The 16114-nt window shown below is 35.0% G+C and overlaps 1 protein-coding gene across 1 annotated transcript in view; it reads right to left on the bottom strand.

Moving 5' to 3' along the window:
* LOC5573203 (putative odorant-binding protein A10) overlaps window positions 1-15253 on the bottom strand; it is a 155578-nt gene extending 140325 nt beyond the window's left edge. Inside the window, exon 1 of the mRNA XM_021847552.1 lies at window positions 14515-15253. Within this exon, the coding sequence (XP_021703244.1) occupies window positions 14515-14710 (196 nt within the window). The 5' untranslated portion in view covers window positions 14711-15253. The remainder of the gene's footprint in view (window positions 1-14514) is intronic.
* Between the last annotated feature and the right edge of the window lie 861 nt (window positions 15254-16114).

Below are 16114 nucleotides of genomic sequence, written 5' to 3'. Positions count from 1 at the left end.
TTTATTCAATTATTCAGTACTATCTTACATTTTATTTTAAAACTATCTATTTTTTCAACCGGGAAGATTGCCTTTGGTTGCTACCACCAGAAGATTTTCGTTTCTTTGTAGTATTAAGAACAAAGCATGCTGTATTTTCTTGGTTTTCATGTGCATCTGAGAATTCACTCGCAAAAATGCTTCGTTCGTCTTTTGGAATAAATGAATGATATTTTTTTGTTCCAGGAATTGGAACAAGGTTAGAAAATCTCTCCTGAAGAAATTTTTCAGCCTCTGAATAGTCATTTTCAGTTGCATAGATGAATTCCCAATCTTTTTTAAATTGGTCTTTCACCTTTTGCGACACAGTCCAGTCAAAAAATTGTTTGGCGTTATTAATTTCCGCTGACTTTCTAATAATAACGAGGAATATACAGCTGATAGACAACACTTGCACTTTCTCACTGCTCTTTGTTAGTTTTTGGTAAACTTATGATTCTCAAGCCATTTCAACGCTTTAAACTTGAATTGGTAAATACCTATTTGTCATATTGTCTACCCATTTATTTAACTCTCAATTTTGTAGTTACCTAACAGGAAAAAATTGCCTACATTCTGATTGAAGAAAACTTTGTTTCTATGTAGTTTCGTTCTTAAGAAATTTTGTTTATGAACTTATAAATTTGTAAATATATGGTTCAAACAGCTCATCCTAGCAATATTTGATCATGTTTTAGGAACGAAAAATGAGCGTATTGAAAAATATTGTAGGATTGGATCTTATTGATCGCTCTTTTGAAATATACTTTGTTTGAAAGCTGGAATAGCTTATTGGGTTTTCATTATTTGTTTCCATAAACAGTAAAAAATGTCCTGGGAAACTGATTCCATTTCAAAAATTTCATATTTTTGAGATAATTTGAATCCGGTTCGACAAGTCATGATGAGTCTTGAGTCATGATTTTTAAACGAAAAGGCATGTATGGCAAATCTTTGCATTTTTTACAAAATTGACCATAGATCAAGAACTAAAGAAAAGTAAATCCTAAAAGTTACCAGAATTAAAGTTTATAAAGTTTCTTTCTTAAAAATATTTTATTAAAAAATTTCCGCGAGTTCGGGCATACATTTTCCAGCTTTTCTTCATGAACTTCCCCAACGGTGGAAAATTTTGTGGAAAACTTTTTCCAGTTCATATTTTTTTTTGATTTCTGAGAAAATTTGCTTAAATTTTCATATAAAAACTTTGTTTCTATAATGTTTCGTTCTTGAGTTATGATTTTTCAAAGAAAAGTCTTATATGGCACATCTGGACATTTTTCACAAAACTGGCTAAAACTCTAAAACGAAAAAAAAGTGCATTCCAAAAATTTCAGTGATTAAAGCTTATAAAATATAAATTTACCTTCTCGAAAATATTTTTTTGAAAATTTTCCACGAGTTTGGGCATAGTTTTTCCGGCTTTTCTTTACGAATTTTCCCAACGGTGGAAAAATTTGTGGAAAACTTTTTTCAGTTCATTTTTTTTTTAATTTTTGAGAAAATTTGCTTAAATTTTCATATAAAAACTTTGTTTCTACGATGCTTCGTTCTTGAGTTATGATTTTTCAAAGTAAGTAGTGTCAAGGGAAAACACAAAGTTTCCACCTGAGTTTTCCGGAAAAATAGGCGACCCTGAATTTTTCTCAATATTTTTTTATTCATATATCCATGAGCCCTGCCTGTGGAAAAAGTTTCATGAAAATCTGAGACCCTTCGGCCCAAACCCGTACGGTAATAAAAAAAAATCCCCACCTCTATTACGTTCTCCCAATGGATCATTGAAGGTAGTTTTTGCAAGTGCTCACCGCATCAAAACAAAGGTGCCACTGTATATGGGATTCAACATTGTGACAGCATTGCTGTTCTGTCAAACACACAAGGCTACGGTGGCGCTATCAATGCTTTCCATAGCGGCCGTTTTGATTATTTTAATGATCCATTTTCAATAGTTTATTGTCGATAATGAATAGTTTTCTCCATTCAAAGAAATAGTTGTATACATTTCCGACTGATTGTTGGGAAAATATTGAAAATCTATCGATAAATGACTGAGTTATTAGCGTTCAAAATCTTATATAATTTTGTGACTGTCGCAAAATTTAAGATTTTCAATTGACACCCAGTATATTGCCGTAAGACGTAGTTAACGTCAAAAGGGGTAGGGAATTAAAACTATACCTAGTTTAAATATATAGTGTGTGCATACGACGATTTTTTTCAAGTCGGGTCTAGTACACGACACTGAAGAGGGCCTTACAGTAGAGGTCGAAATACGCGTATCTGTCAAAAGGATACAAACTCTAGTGGAATTAAATGGTATAGTACTAAATTCGGTTCTTTCATTTACTTATAGGTATTTCACTAAACAGCTCAATGATTTATTATCATTTTAATTCAATTAGCAGCATCAGTATGCCTGGGCAGAAGTTTATAGAGCCCGTAGTGATAAAACTTAACCCCAAAAAGCTACCTTTTTAATTAGGACCCAATCCCCCGGTATATCGTCTATCACCCAAACAGCAACAGTCCTCCAAGTCCGGTAAAAAGGTCCTTCAATTAAGTTCCGACACGTTTCGATTCGCTTCCAGTCATCACGTCCGGGCGAGATGGGCAACGGACTGACCCACATAAAAACAAACGTCCTTTTCTGCAACCGGAAAAAGTAGTCCTGCGGTGTTGGGTTCCGCACAATCCCTCATCAAAATGGTACGACAAGCAATTGGCCATGGAGTTAAAAGCAGACATCAACGCTGGAAGAGCACGTTTAATCGCGGCACCGAACTGAGAAAAGCAAGAATCGCGAATTTCTTCAAGCATGATAATGTCACTGTTGCAATAGTTAAGTGATTTTGAAGTCATGACTTTCAATTGAAAAAGACGTGACTCAAACTGATCGAGAATGATCTCTTAAATAAATTCCAGGTAATACTCAAAAATATCAAGTAAATCAATAGAAGGAATTTCGTTTGGTTGGTCGAGGATCTTTTCGGGTTGGAAATGTTTTCGACTCCCCAGGGCATACGCCGTGATTGGCATACATGAAAAAATAGCCAATTGGCAAGAAAGCTCTCAGTTACTAACTGTGAAAATGCTCATAAGAACACTAAACTGAGAAGCAGGTTTTGTCCCAGTTGGGGCGTAATGCAAAAAAAGAAGAAGAACGAAACACAAACCTCGAAGCAGTGTCTAACATTGTATTCAGCAATTTTTTTTTGCAAGGTATACATTGCGCACTATCTTCACTCAGATATATTAAATAAAAAGTTTGTTTCGTGCTCGAAAAATAGCCAAAGCATAAAGCCAACACCGTCAAGAGACGTCCATCGCGCTGAGATGGCTCGTTTTCCGGAAAATGAAGCCGTCCTTCCTGGGAGATGGTTCATAGAAATGAAAACATATCTTTTATAGCTTTCAAACTATGACTAACACTTTGTTTGGCTATAGAGAAAAATGACAGCGTTTTGTCCGACAGGAGAAAACTTCCCATCAGCAGTGGAATAATAAGCTACACTGCAGAAGGGAAAAAGAATTGCTGACTGCTAGCAACAATGCACTCCGTTCCGGAGCAATTTCCATAACAATAATTCAGTTTCATTCTCTAGAACACCACCTCACCTAGTGGGGCGCGAACTGCAGTGTCTACACTCCCGTGCAAAAGTTTGGGTTCACCCCTCAAAAACATACAACAGTGTTTTGTTCATATCTCTATGATTGCACGACTAATTGAAACTCTCTATGGCTCATTCGAAAGACAATGCGTTATTCTTACTTTGTAAGTGTAATGACATAATATTTTTTGATTTTTTTTTTTCTAAGTTTTTACTGCATAGTGACATTTTTCAAACAAAAAAAAAACACTGAAATAACATGGCAGATTTTCTCAGCATTGGAAAAATCAATGCGTCATTAGAAAAATCAATGCACCATTAGAATCGTAATTTTATTTTCAGCAAAATTTGAGCGAAAAAATTTAAAACTATTTATTGTTTTTATAAAAAATTCATTCTAATCATCGTGAAAAATTTTGAGTTTACTAGAACTTACTTCAAGCACGAAAATTAGGTGCGCTCATTATTCACGTTTAAATTAACTATTCCAATTTGTCGAGAAATGACTGAAATATTAACAAAAATATTTTTGTACATCGTAGGTGAACCCAAACTTTTGCAAGATGATTTAAATGGCTATTTTAAATATGTATTAAATAACACAGCATTACGACAGTCACATTTTTGCGTGTCTCAAGGATCAAATTATGTGTCACCTAATAAAATTGAAATCTTGTCGCTCCCTTGTTACGCCTATCCACCTATTCATTTCTATCATCAGCAAAAATCTTCTATTGGTTGAAATTGCTTAAATTTTGATTATTCTCCATACAAAATTTTTCGTTTCTATTATATGGCAAAATACAATACTTTTCTAAACCATCAAATATTATTGTTAGGCCTTTGAAAGTATTTTGAACTTTGATAAGAAGTATTGACATGTTGTATAGACATGAAGTTTGAACTCTGAGACAAATTAACAGTCAATTTTTGCTCTTTCAACAGCCAATATCTCAAAAAAAAAACTAGACGTGCTAGGATATTTTTGAAAACGGCAATCGTTTCAACAACCCTAAGTTTAGTAAATAGCGGAATGTTGGTGCTTGAGGCAAAAAATGTGTTCCGCAGTGTAGTTTTCAGATTTTGCCGCCAAACTTTTAAAAAGTGCTCATTGAAGAACATAAGAAAACGGTTTTAGTGACGCATTGATCTGAAATTTTGGTCGATCCAATGCTGACAAAATTAGCCAAAAGCTTTTAGTGTATTTTTTAAATAAGTCACAATTTTAAGGGAAAATTGAATAAACAAAATTCAATTTTTGGAATACGGACAAAACAATGTTGTATGTTTTATAGAGGGTGAACGCAAACTTTTGCACAATAGTGTATACCTACTCATTTTTTATGGTAGACACAAACGTAAAGGTGAGTTTGCATACCAATTGCGAGGAAAAAAATAAATGCTCCTAAAGACTTTCGTGATCTCACTCTACACTATGGCTGGCTATTTCTTTCACGTTTATTGAATTCATTTAGTCACTGCAGAGGCGAACGTAGACATTTATGAGATCTTTTTACACCAAATAAAAGCAGTATTGGAATGTGTTTTTACGGAATTTTTGAAAACACGTCTCGAAATTGTTGTGGAAAATAATGGATTCCTAGGAACTACTTTAGGATGCCTTTTCGGTCAGAATGAATCCTTGAACATTCTATTGAACTTGCACTGAATTGTATTTTCGAAAGATAGTTGGACGGAATCATGTCATAATATCTAAACGATCGAGAAAATGCCCAGTTATTGTCGGACATCAGAGCTCGCAAATTTATTCCTTGTTGACTCGGAAATTCACATGCTTTTTCGTGGAAACACAACGAAAGAATTTTTGATCCAGGATATTTTTCAACGAAATTTTCAAGTAATTTCAACAAAAAATTTCTTCAAACATTCTGTTAAACAATTTGTTACAAATTTTTCCAAGTTTTTATCCACAAGTTGTGCAATAATTGCTTCTGGGAGCTTCCAGGAATTTTGCGAAAAAATACAATTTGGGTTTCGCATCAAGTTATTCTCTATTGGAAGTCATAAAGAGATTTCTTAAAGGAATTTTCTAAGGTTCCCTCAAGCAAGATATGTGCAACAGAATATTTTTAGAGTTACATCCAAGGAGTTCTTGAAGGGATCTTTCATGGACACCAACTTGAATTCTTTGAAAATATATACAGGGATGCTACCACAAGTTCTCCTAAACATTCTCAAAGGACAGATCTCCTTTCTTAATTCTTCCCTCTTATTTCTTAAAGAATTCCAGGACACTTTCCACAGTTGTCGTGTCAGGGTAGCACTTCCGTGTCGTGTCGTGTCAGTAGCACTTCCAAAATTCCCAAAAATAATTTCTCCAAGGTTTTTAAACGATTTCTTCCATGATTCGCTTAATAGGATCCTCCATGGGTAACATGTGATCTCGCCCTAAAAGCCATTGGTAACCGAGTGTGTAGCCCTTTGTTTCTAAGCAAATGAATGGACCAGGATGAAAACTATCACCACTGGGAAATAGAGGAGTATCTTCTCTTCATCGTAGCATTGTTGAATAACGTGCAAATCCATTCGTTCGCTTGGTAACAACAAGCTACACACTAGGTTACCAATGGCTTGTACGGCGAGATTACAAATTATGCGAGAAATGTTTGCAAGGATTGCTATAACGAAAGTCTTCAAGGGAGTCCTATAGAGTTTTGTCCACACTTTCTATCGGAAATTCATTCAGAAATAGATTTATCAGTTTTATTTTCGCGATTTTTCAAGTAATTCGTCACGCAACTTCCAAAAGAATTCTTTAAGCAGTTCCTGAAAGTCTTCATGGTGTATTCAGTATTTGTTTTGTAATTCTAACGGTGCACAGTGATTTATTTCATCGATTTCACGATCAAAATAGAATAACTTCAAAACTATTGGTTCGAGATGTTTGGTGTCTTCGATGAAGTTTCTTGATATTAAAAGGCGCTTCTTTTGGTATTAGGGGTAAGATGATCAATTCACCCACAAGTGAGATAAAAAATATATTTTTTCTAAAAATTAAGTTAGAGATTTCAAGTCTTCGGCAAAGTTGTAGAGTATGTAATTACAAACAACTTTGCCGAAGACGCAAAATTTCTATATATTCGTGGTAATGGATATGGAGCATTTTGTCTTCGACACCCCTTAAAAATTGTTTTTTGTACATAACTTTTCAATAGAATTTTTCACATTTTTTGAATCTTCTACAAAGCTGTTTGGATCGATAAAATACACATTTTTGCTGAACACGAAAACCTTGTATCTCTTATCGTTAAAAAGTTATAAACAAATTTATGTTGAATTTTAGTCCACTTTCACCTTAAAAATCTCCATACTACGCAAAATGACGCAGCTAGTTTCATGGCAACTTCAAGTTCTAACTTTCTACTTTTGCATACAGGTAATAACTTTTGGAAACAAAAGGGTTTTTGCAGTGTTTTTCACAGATGATACACTCCCGTGCAAATTTTTGGGATCACCCTCTAAAAACATGAACAATTGTTTTGTCCACATCTCTGTGATTACACGTCCAATTTAAACTCTCTATAGCGCATTTGAAAGCCAATGAGTTATTTTCACTTCGTAAGTATTTTCCCGGAAACAGTTTCTGAATTTTTTATACTAAATTTTTACTTAAACTTGTGACATTTAAAAAAACACACTGGAAAAACATGGCCATTTTCCTCAGAATTGGATCGATAAAAATAAATAAATCAATGTATCTTAAGAATCGTAATCTTATATTCTTTGAAGAGCGCTTACAAAATTTAGGAGGGAAAATGTGAAAGCTACTCAATATCAATGAAACAGTCATTCAAGTTATCGTGCGAAAGTTTGGGTTTACCCCTCAGTAGGATGCTTATCGTGCAAATGTTTGGGATCACCTGAGCCGCACGCAAACCATTTTTGTCAATATCTCTACCATTTTTCAACCAATTTCAATAGTTCATAACTTTTCCAAACGAAAATAATGGCGCGTTCATGATTGGCTGGAGATTTCACAGAATTATCGTGTTTTTAGTAAGTTCAGGTGAACCCAAACTTTTGCACGATGACTTGAATGATGCTTTCATTGAATTTGAATAGTTTTCAGAATTTTCCACCAAATTTTCGTAAGCGCCTTTCAAAGAATATAAGATTACGAATCTATTGATACATTGATTTGAAATTTTGATCAATCTAATTCTGAGGAAATCAGCCATGTTTTTTCAGTAAGTTTTTCAAAAAAAGGTCACAACTTTAAGTATGAATTTAGTATACAAAATTAAGAAAATGTTTTTAATTATGAATCGTGGTTTACGGCTAACCAGCCGAGTGGAAGTTTAACAACTACCGAAAAGCTAAACATTACATATACTTTGCAATTTGATTAAATGGACAAATTAATGTGAAATTTTGCGAAAAAGTTACACGTCTTCTCATTGAATCGAACTCACGACTCCCTGATCTCTAGTTAGGGCGCGTTACCCCTACGCCACTAGAGGACTCATGGAAGCAGAAGTTAACCTGAATTCGATTTCAGCTCAATAATCACGTGGTCCTTTTTCGCAAAGTGCACCTCTTTCGGAAGAATTAGATGTCCAACCAAACACAACGCTTTCTATATATATCCAATGCCTAGCCCGAGAGCCTTTCACTTTCTTGAAATTTGGAGAATGTTTATTGTTCTTCTTTTTGGAATCACTTCCTTACAAACTGTTACAAAGCCTATTTCTCAGCTTGTTCTTAGAGCACTTGCCACATTTCTTAACTAAGAGCTTTCTGTGCTAAAGTTATTATTTTTTTGCTTTTGTATTAGGGATAATATAATATCTTCAAGGCATCGATACTTTTATATGAAAAAAAGTGTCATAGAAAAGTATCGATACCTACAAAATATCTAATAGGTAGAGGAACTGATCTCAAATTCAATTCGTCTGATCTCACCCGATTTACAAAATAAGCACAATTTCCTCAACGGCACAAATATACCAATTAGCGGGAAACGTGCCTTTGAATCCGGCCTTTCGATAAGTCAAACTATTTTTTGTGCTTTCATAGTATTGAATCGTTAGCTTCCACTGCAAATTCTGCTATTTACCTGAAGTAATCAACACCGTCAACAATGTCATAAGTTTACCTAAGGAATGTATCGATACCTACTCGAATCATTTGAGTAGTTTTTATTATGAAGGAAACATAGAACTAAAACGACTGCGATAGATAATTTTAAAGAATCGCATTGATGACTTATTTATAAAATAAACATACTTTTGAGTCAAAATTCTTGATGAACTTACGTGAATAAAACAAGATTTTTCAAAGGCTGCACCACCCTTTGCAAAAACGTACATGAGGAAGTACTCATTCGATTCAATACCTATTTGAATTAAAAGTATCAAGTATTTATTCGCATTTACTTGAATCGATTCATCCCTACATGTGACAGGAACGGTGATACTCTATTTCTTAAACAAAAAAATCATGGATCTACGGGAAATCGAACCCAGACACCTAAGTATGACTTCGCTTTGCAGCTGTGGACTTAACATAGACTAACATTTCATTCAAAATTTCCTTAAACCATTTCTTGAATCTTGGTAGTAGAATTCACTTTCGAGAAAAAAACTGAATTAATAACTACACACAGCCAAATTTCTGACCCGGAAACTTACACAACTAGTTTACTAAGGCTAAAAGTCTCACTAAAAAAAATAATTAAAGTGGTATTGCAAACAAACGCATAATGCTTCAATTTTCCTTGCGTTATGAAAATGGTACAACAGTGAGAGCTGGTACATGTTATACATTGTATTGAAACCAAAAAATGTTTGTATCAAATATATGATCATAGCTTTATAAAGCTTGTAAAATATACCTGACAATTTGATTTCACTGAAGTTGTGTCTCAAGATCTTCATTGTCCAGCATTCTTACTTGCTCCGATGTACCTTAACAAAAAAATTGAAGTTTGAAACTTAAAATTTTAAATAAACGATATATCGTCTGTGAAAAGCACTGCAAAAACCCTTTTGTTTCCAAAAGTTATTACCTGCATGCAAAAGTAGAAAGTTAGAACTTGAAGTTGCCATGAAACTAGCTGCGTCATTTTGCGTAGAATGGAGATTTTTAAGGTGAAAGTGGACTAAAATTTAACATAAATTTGTTTATAACTTTTTAAAGCTAAGAGATACAAGGTTTTCGTGTTCAACAAAAATGTGTATTTTATCGATCCAAACAACTTTGTAGAAGATTCAAAAAATTTGAAAAATTCTATTGAAAAGTTATGTACAAAAAACAATTTTTAAGGGGTGTCGAAGACAAAATGCTCCATATCTCATTACCGCGAATATATAGAAATGTTGCGTCTTCGACAAAGTTGTTTGTAATTACATACTCTACAACTTTGCCGAAGACTTGAAATCTCTAACTTAATTTTTAGAAAACATATTTTTTTATCTCACTTGTGGGTGGATTGATCATCTTACCCTTAATACCAAAAGAAGCGCCTTTTAATATCAAGAAACTTCATCGAAGACACTAAACATCTAGAACCAAAAGTTTTGAAGTTATTCTATTTTGATCGTGAAATCGATGAAATAAATCACTGTGCGGTGATTCCTTCTTGGGTCTCTCACGTAATTATCCCAGCTATTCTTCTAAGAAAAAAAATAAACAACTAAGATTTCTGCAGAAAAATCTCCAAGAGTTTCTCAAGATTTTATCCAAAAATTCTTTCGAAATGTTTCTCCAGGGATTTCTAGAGGTATTAATTCAAAGGTTCCAATCTCTAGACATTCTTCAATGATTCTTCCTAAAAAAAATCTAGGGACACTACCAGTATTTCATCCATCGATAATTTAAGATAGGTATACAGCCATTCCATAAAAAACCGATTTAGTGGGTCACCGAATTCCGTGAAAATTTGCTGTTTTGATCCTTATCCGAAATAAGGATACTCGTATTTTTGGATTTTTTGATTGACCATTTCCAAAAAAGGGTGACCAGAAAAATCGCGATTTTGCAAAATTTTTATTTTTAAAATAATTATAACTTTTGAACCGTTCGACCGATTTTCAATCTTTTTGGACGAAATGAAGGCTAGAGATTTTGACTTTTCAGGAAAAATATAGAATTTCACAAAAATTGTGTGTTTTATATGGAAAAACTCAATAGTTTTTGTTTTTTCCTGTTTTGAAGGCCTCGGGACCAAAGAGGCTATTGCTGTTCTCATTTTTTCTTGAAAGTTCAGAAATTTTTACGTTTCAGCGATGTATGTTTTTTAGTTTTTGAGATATATTTTTTTGAAAATAAAAAATCAGTCATTTTTCATCGGCACACACTGTAGATCTCAGCGCATTAAATTTTTAATGTTTAAAAAAAATCATAACTTTTGAACAGCTCAACGGATTTCCAATCTTTTTTTTATGGAATGAAAGCTTAAGATTTCAACTTTTCAGGAAAATAGAAAATTTTGAAAAGTTTTTTTTACATTAAAATATATGAAATTTTCTAAAAAAAATTGTTTTTATTTTTTTACGTTTAAACATATTTTTATTAGATTTTTCAATTATGTCTGAAAAGTTGAAATTTAAAGCTTTCATTCCATTAAAAAATATTGGAAATCGGTTAAGCTGTTCAAAAGTTATGATTTTTTTTTAAATAAAAAATCTAATGCGCTGAGACCTACAGTGTGTGCCGATGAAAAATGACTGATTTTTTATTTTCAAAAAAATATATCTCAAAAACTAAAAAACATACATCGCTGAAAATTTGACAGTAGACGTAAAGTTTTCTGAACTTTCAAGAAAAAATGAGAACAGCAATAGCCCCTTTGGTCCCGAGGCCTTCAAAACACAAAAAAACGGAAACTTTTGATTTTTTTTTTATGTAAAAATCATAGTTTTTGTGAAATTTTATATTTTTCCTGAAAAGTCAAAATCTCTCCTAAGATTAAAAATCGGTCAAACGGTTCAAAAGTTATTATTTTTTTTTTTAATAAAAATTTTGCGAAATCGCGATTTTTCTGGTCACCCTATTTCGGAAATGGTCACCCTAATCCAAAAATCCAAAAATACGTGTATCCTTATTTCGGATAAGGAACAAAATAGCAAATTTTCACGGAATTCGGTGACCCACTAGATCGGTTTTTCATGGAATGGCTGTATATGAAAACAATTTGCACCCATTTTTTAAATACTTCCATTGTAAAGCAGATTCTGACAGAAGAACTTATATAGTCTTCATATGAAAAATAACCAATTTAGAAACCATGATAGAAATGCCCACTAGATCCACACGATTTATTTAAAGCGCTATAGAGAAAGAATCCGTTATTTACGAAAGTCGTCTGGAAGCAAACGGCAAAATTCTCAAAACTGGCAACACTGCTGCATTGAAGTAGCACTTTTTGCTATGAATTATTTCCAATAGATGTTATTCTGTGAAAACAGATTGAGATCATAAGAAAAAAACGTTTTGGAATTAATGTAGAAAGACGTTTTAGATCGTAAAATATGCGTATGATGAAGTATGAGATTTTTAATAGAATGACCATAAAGAGTAAATTTTTCAATTACAAATGCACGTAACACTCACAATCTGGCCCTCTATTACATAAATATAGTTTTCTTAGTATACTGAACCAATTTTGAACATGCTTTTTACTTCACTTTACTGCTGGACGTTAGAGAATGGTAGTTCAAAAACAAAAATGCTGTCATGGATGAATCATTAGAGGACATTCAGTTGGTGGTAAGTGAAATATTATTAAAAGTTTTAAAGCTCCACTTTCAGTGAGATATTTAAGGATATCAGTATCGTAAGGGCGACTCCAAAGTCACGTTCCCCACCAGTTGGGAGATTTGTGCCGTCGCCATATTTATTTGAGCCTATTTCATCATCTACCTGATCGACGGAAAAGCAAAGGGAAGGGAAAGATGGGAAGAAATATGAGTGTGGTCCCTTGAAGAGGGAAAATCGCATAAGCAAAATGAGAGCATGTTGCTACATACAATGCGGGTGGGACATTGGGACATTTCGCATACGGACGTTTGGCATAATACAAAATATATGAAACTGCTTTATGCAAAACGTCCATTATGCCAATCGTCCGTATGCAAAACGTCTTTATGCTTAGTGGGACACCCCCACATACAACAATGGGTCCAAACAGCGCCCTAAAAGGGCACTACATAACGCACGAGCGTAAAGAGAACTTGTAACTCATTAGCACAGCGGGTTAAGAATTTCCTGAAGATTCGAGTTTCTGAAATCAGTTTTACCAAGTAATCGGAATCAAAATTGCGCAAAAACTAGACAGTTACATAGCAGGTGATACAATGTTCCATAGTTTCCGGCACTGACCGAAGGCCATAGAAGCTTTCTTGACTCTGAAATCAATGTGAGGTGTCCAGGAAAGTTTGGAATTCAGAATGACTCCAACGTACTTTACCTGTTCAGGCACATTAATCTCAGAGCCAAAAAGACGTAAATGTCGAATTCCATAGTAGTTTCGTCTCTCGACTACCTGAAGAGTACTCTGCATCAGGTCGAACAGGGTGCTTATGCACATACCAACTATCAAAGCTAGATAGTTGTCGACAAACCCATAAGTTGGAAAACCGCTATTATTGAGTTGCCTAAATAGCGTATCTGATACGAGATTCCACAAAAGTGGTGACAAGACTCCCCCTTGGGGGCATCCGCAAACACTCAATTTTCGAATCGCTGCTTGACGCAATGTCGAGAAGCGATGTCGGTTTTTGAGCATTTCATGAATCCAATTGGTAATCATTGTAGGTAGCCCATGGTTTCAATATGGCATCGAAAGACACGTTATCAAAGGCACCCTTAATATCCAAGAAAACACCCAAGCAGGATTGCTTCTGAGCGAATGTTTTCTCGATATCGTATACAAAAAAAAAATCGTTGTGTAAAAAAGTTACTGTGGACTTTCCAGATTGGTAAGCATGTTGATTCAGATGAAGAATCGATGAAGATCGATCATCACAGATGTGATGATCGATAATGCGTTCCAGACATTTCAGAAGAATAGAAGTCAGACTGATTGGTCTAAAACTTTTCGCTTCTTCATACGACGCACGTCTTCCTTTCGGGATAAACTTTACAGTAATATCACGCCAGGATTTGTGAACATACCCGGTAGCAAAACTGCTTACAAGTAGCTTTTTCATAACATGTTTGATGAACTCAAATCCCTTTTGGAGCAGAACAGGATAAATCCCATCTACTCCTGGAGATTTGAAAGGAGCAAAACTATTGAGTGCCCATTGAATCGATTCAGTAGTTACGATACTGCAAGTCGAAGCCTGAGACACGTAACTACATGAAAAGACGACTGACTTCACTAAAACTGGAAACATTTGTACGAAGGTTTTTCCAGCCGAATCTTTCAGCAGGAAGAGTATTTACACGGATACCTTGTCAGATTCTTCGTGAATTTCTATCTAAAACTACGAATGATGAACAGTGAGATATATGACAAAATTATGTAATATTTGGTTGAAATTATCTTATAAGTTTCTAAAAATGTAATAATTCTAGCCAGAGACAACCTTTGAAAAAAAGCAAGAAGTATAAGTTTAACATAAAAAAATATTTCATTCACTTATAACCAAGCCTTTGATAACGAACATGATATATAGTTCAGAGGGAAGAGGACCTTCTGCAGCCTGTGTACGCCCATGGAATCATAGCTTATATCCGTATTACATTATGAAACAGTACCAAAAATCTGACATCTAACTTACTCTTCAGAAAATTTTCTGCAATTACGATTTGTTCAACCAATTTCGTCATTCCAACCGACTTTTACTTTCCCTCTTTCCATCCTAATAAAACAAAGAAACCAATTACCGTCCTCTTCAAAAGTCAACACCCGACCTACCTTTCAACTGCCGTCCCAGCTGATCGCACGGACTCTTCTCCAGGACGCACATAATCTGCCGGCTGACGATGACCTGATTGTTGAGCAGCCGGTTCAGATTCTGACTGTCGTTGGCGGCAGCCGGCTGTGGCCAATTGAACACCATCAAGGCAACGATCAGAGTCGCCGATAGCATAACTAGCTTCGTTGTATTCATGCTGCAGTCGTATTATATTCTCTGGACTAAGTAGTATCCGGAACGCACTAAGCCGCCACTCAAGGCAAGGCAATAAACCAAACAGCAGAGAACGAAGCACTTATTCGCACAATTGAATTAGGGAAGCCTTCTACTTTGGCCTGATGGAATCAACTCCACACACGATAACTCACAAAAGGCCGTTCCTCCTCGGGCACTAAAACCTTTAACCGCACGTTAAATTGGGCCTGATAAGGGCCTCAGTTACGACGACGGATTACACGTTGATTAAGCAGGAAGGATGAAACACACGTGTTGTGGGTACGGTGCTAAACTGCGACCACCGGAAGCTGCTCAATTACACGGTCGATTACACCGAACTAATATCATTACGCGAGAGACCTTTACAACTCTGTTGCAATAACTTCACAATGATATGTCTGTCGGTTTTGAATGGTTCGTCGCGTCGGAAGCGCACTGATATGGTTGTTGCGGGTTGCACTGGGGGAAATTCGATGCTATCGGAAGTTCCTGGACTGAACTGATCGTCACGACGGTCGGCAGTAGACTGAACTGGTCCACCGGTGGTGCGATATGTTTTATGCTACCGGGCCGTAAGGATCGGCAGGAATGTCACCCACCCAACCCGAATGTACAGTGGGGTCTCCTGTTAGATGCTGCCACTCACTTCACTTGAGAAATCTATATGCAGTGTCGCAAAAAAAAACTTCTAGGATGAACGTCTTTTTCTACATAATAGAAATAAACAAAACAAGCATCACGTTGTATACCTGGCCACGTCCTTACAATCGCTGGGGGAAAGGAAGGAATGTTAGTTCAACGTCTACTCCAGGAAATACAGGGAACCCAAACTATCTTCAAAGACGTCACGGAATAGGGAGTTTGTGTTAGTAGGGTAGGGTGTATAGGAGGATAAACTCTATTCCACAATCAGAGCATTATGAATAACATACGGTAATGAGTCAATATCAATTTTGAATTTACCTGATATATCGGACCCATTACTGAAAGAAAAGTTTTAATTAGTCAAATGATAACACACTACTCTTATTCATGATTCTGAACAATTGGCAACAAAAACTACGCGTGTGTTACGTTACATGTAGGAAATATACTGGAATCATAATGTGTTGTTATATGTCAGGAATGTCACGTGACTTTGACATTAGAATATTACGAATATATTCTATCTTCGGAAAATGTTTTTCTTAGTGACCATTTTTGAATAGCCATCGATTGGCCATATTTGCTGATGCTATATTTCACATTAGAAAGTGCAATGAGCAATTCAAATTTTGCTAAATTTTGACATTTAACAGCACTGCTCTGATGTCATAATCATGATTTTGGTATTCTGATTTATATCCGTAAGCTGAGAAAATACGGTTTGCGGAAAGTGGGTAG

The sequence above is a fragment of the Aedes aegypti genome, chromosome 2, assembly GCF_002204515.2.
Source record: "Aedes aegypti strain LVP_AGWG chromosome 2, AaegL5.0 Primary Assembly, whole genome shotgun sequence".
Lineage (NCBI taxonomy): Eukaryota > Metazoa > Arthropoda > Insecta > Diptera > Culicidae > Aedes > Aedes aegypti.
Note: the sequence above shows the minus strand (reverse complement) of the source record. Positions and strands in the feature narration are given on the sequence as shown.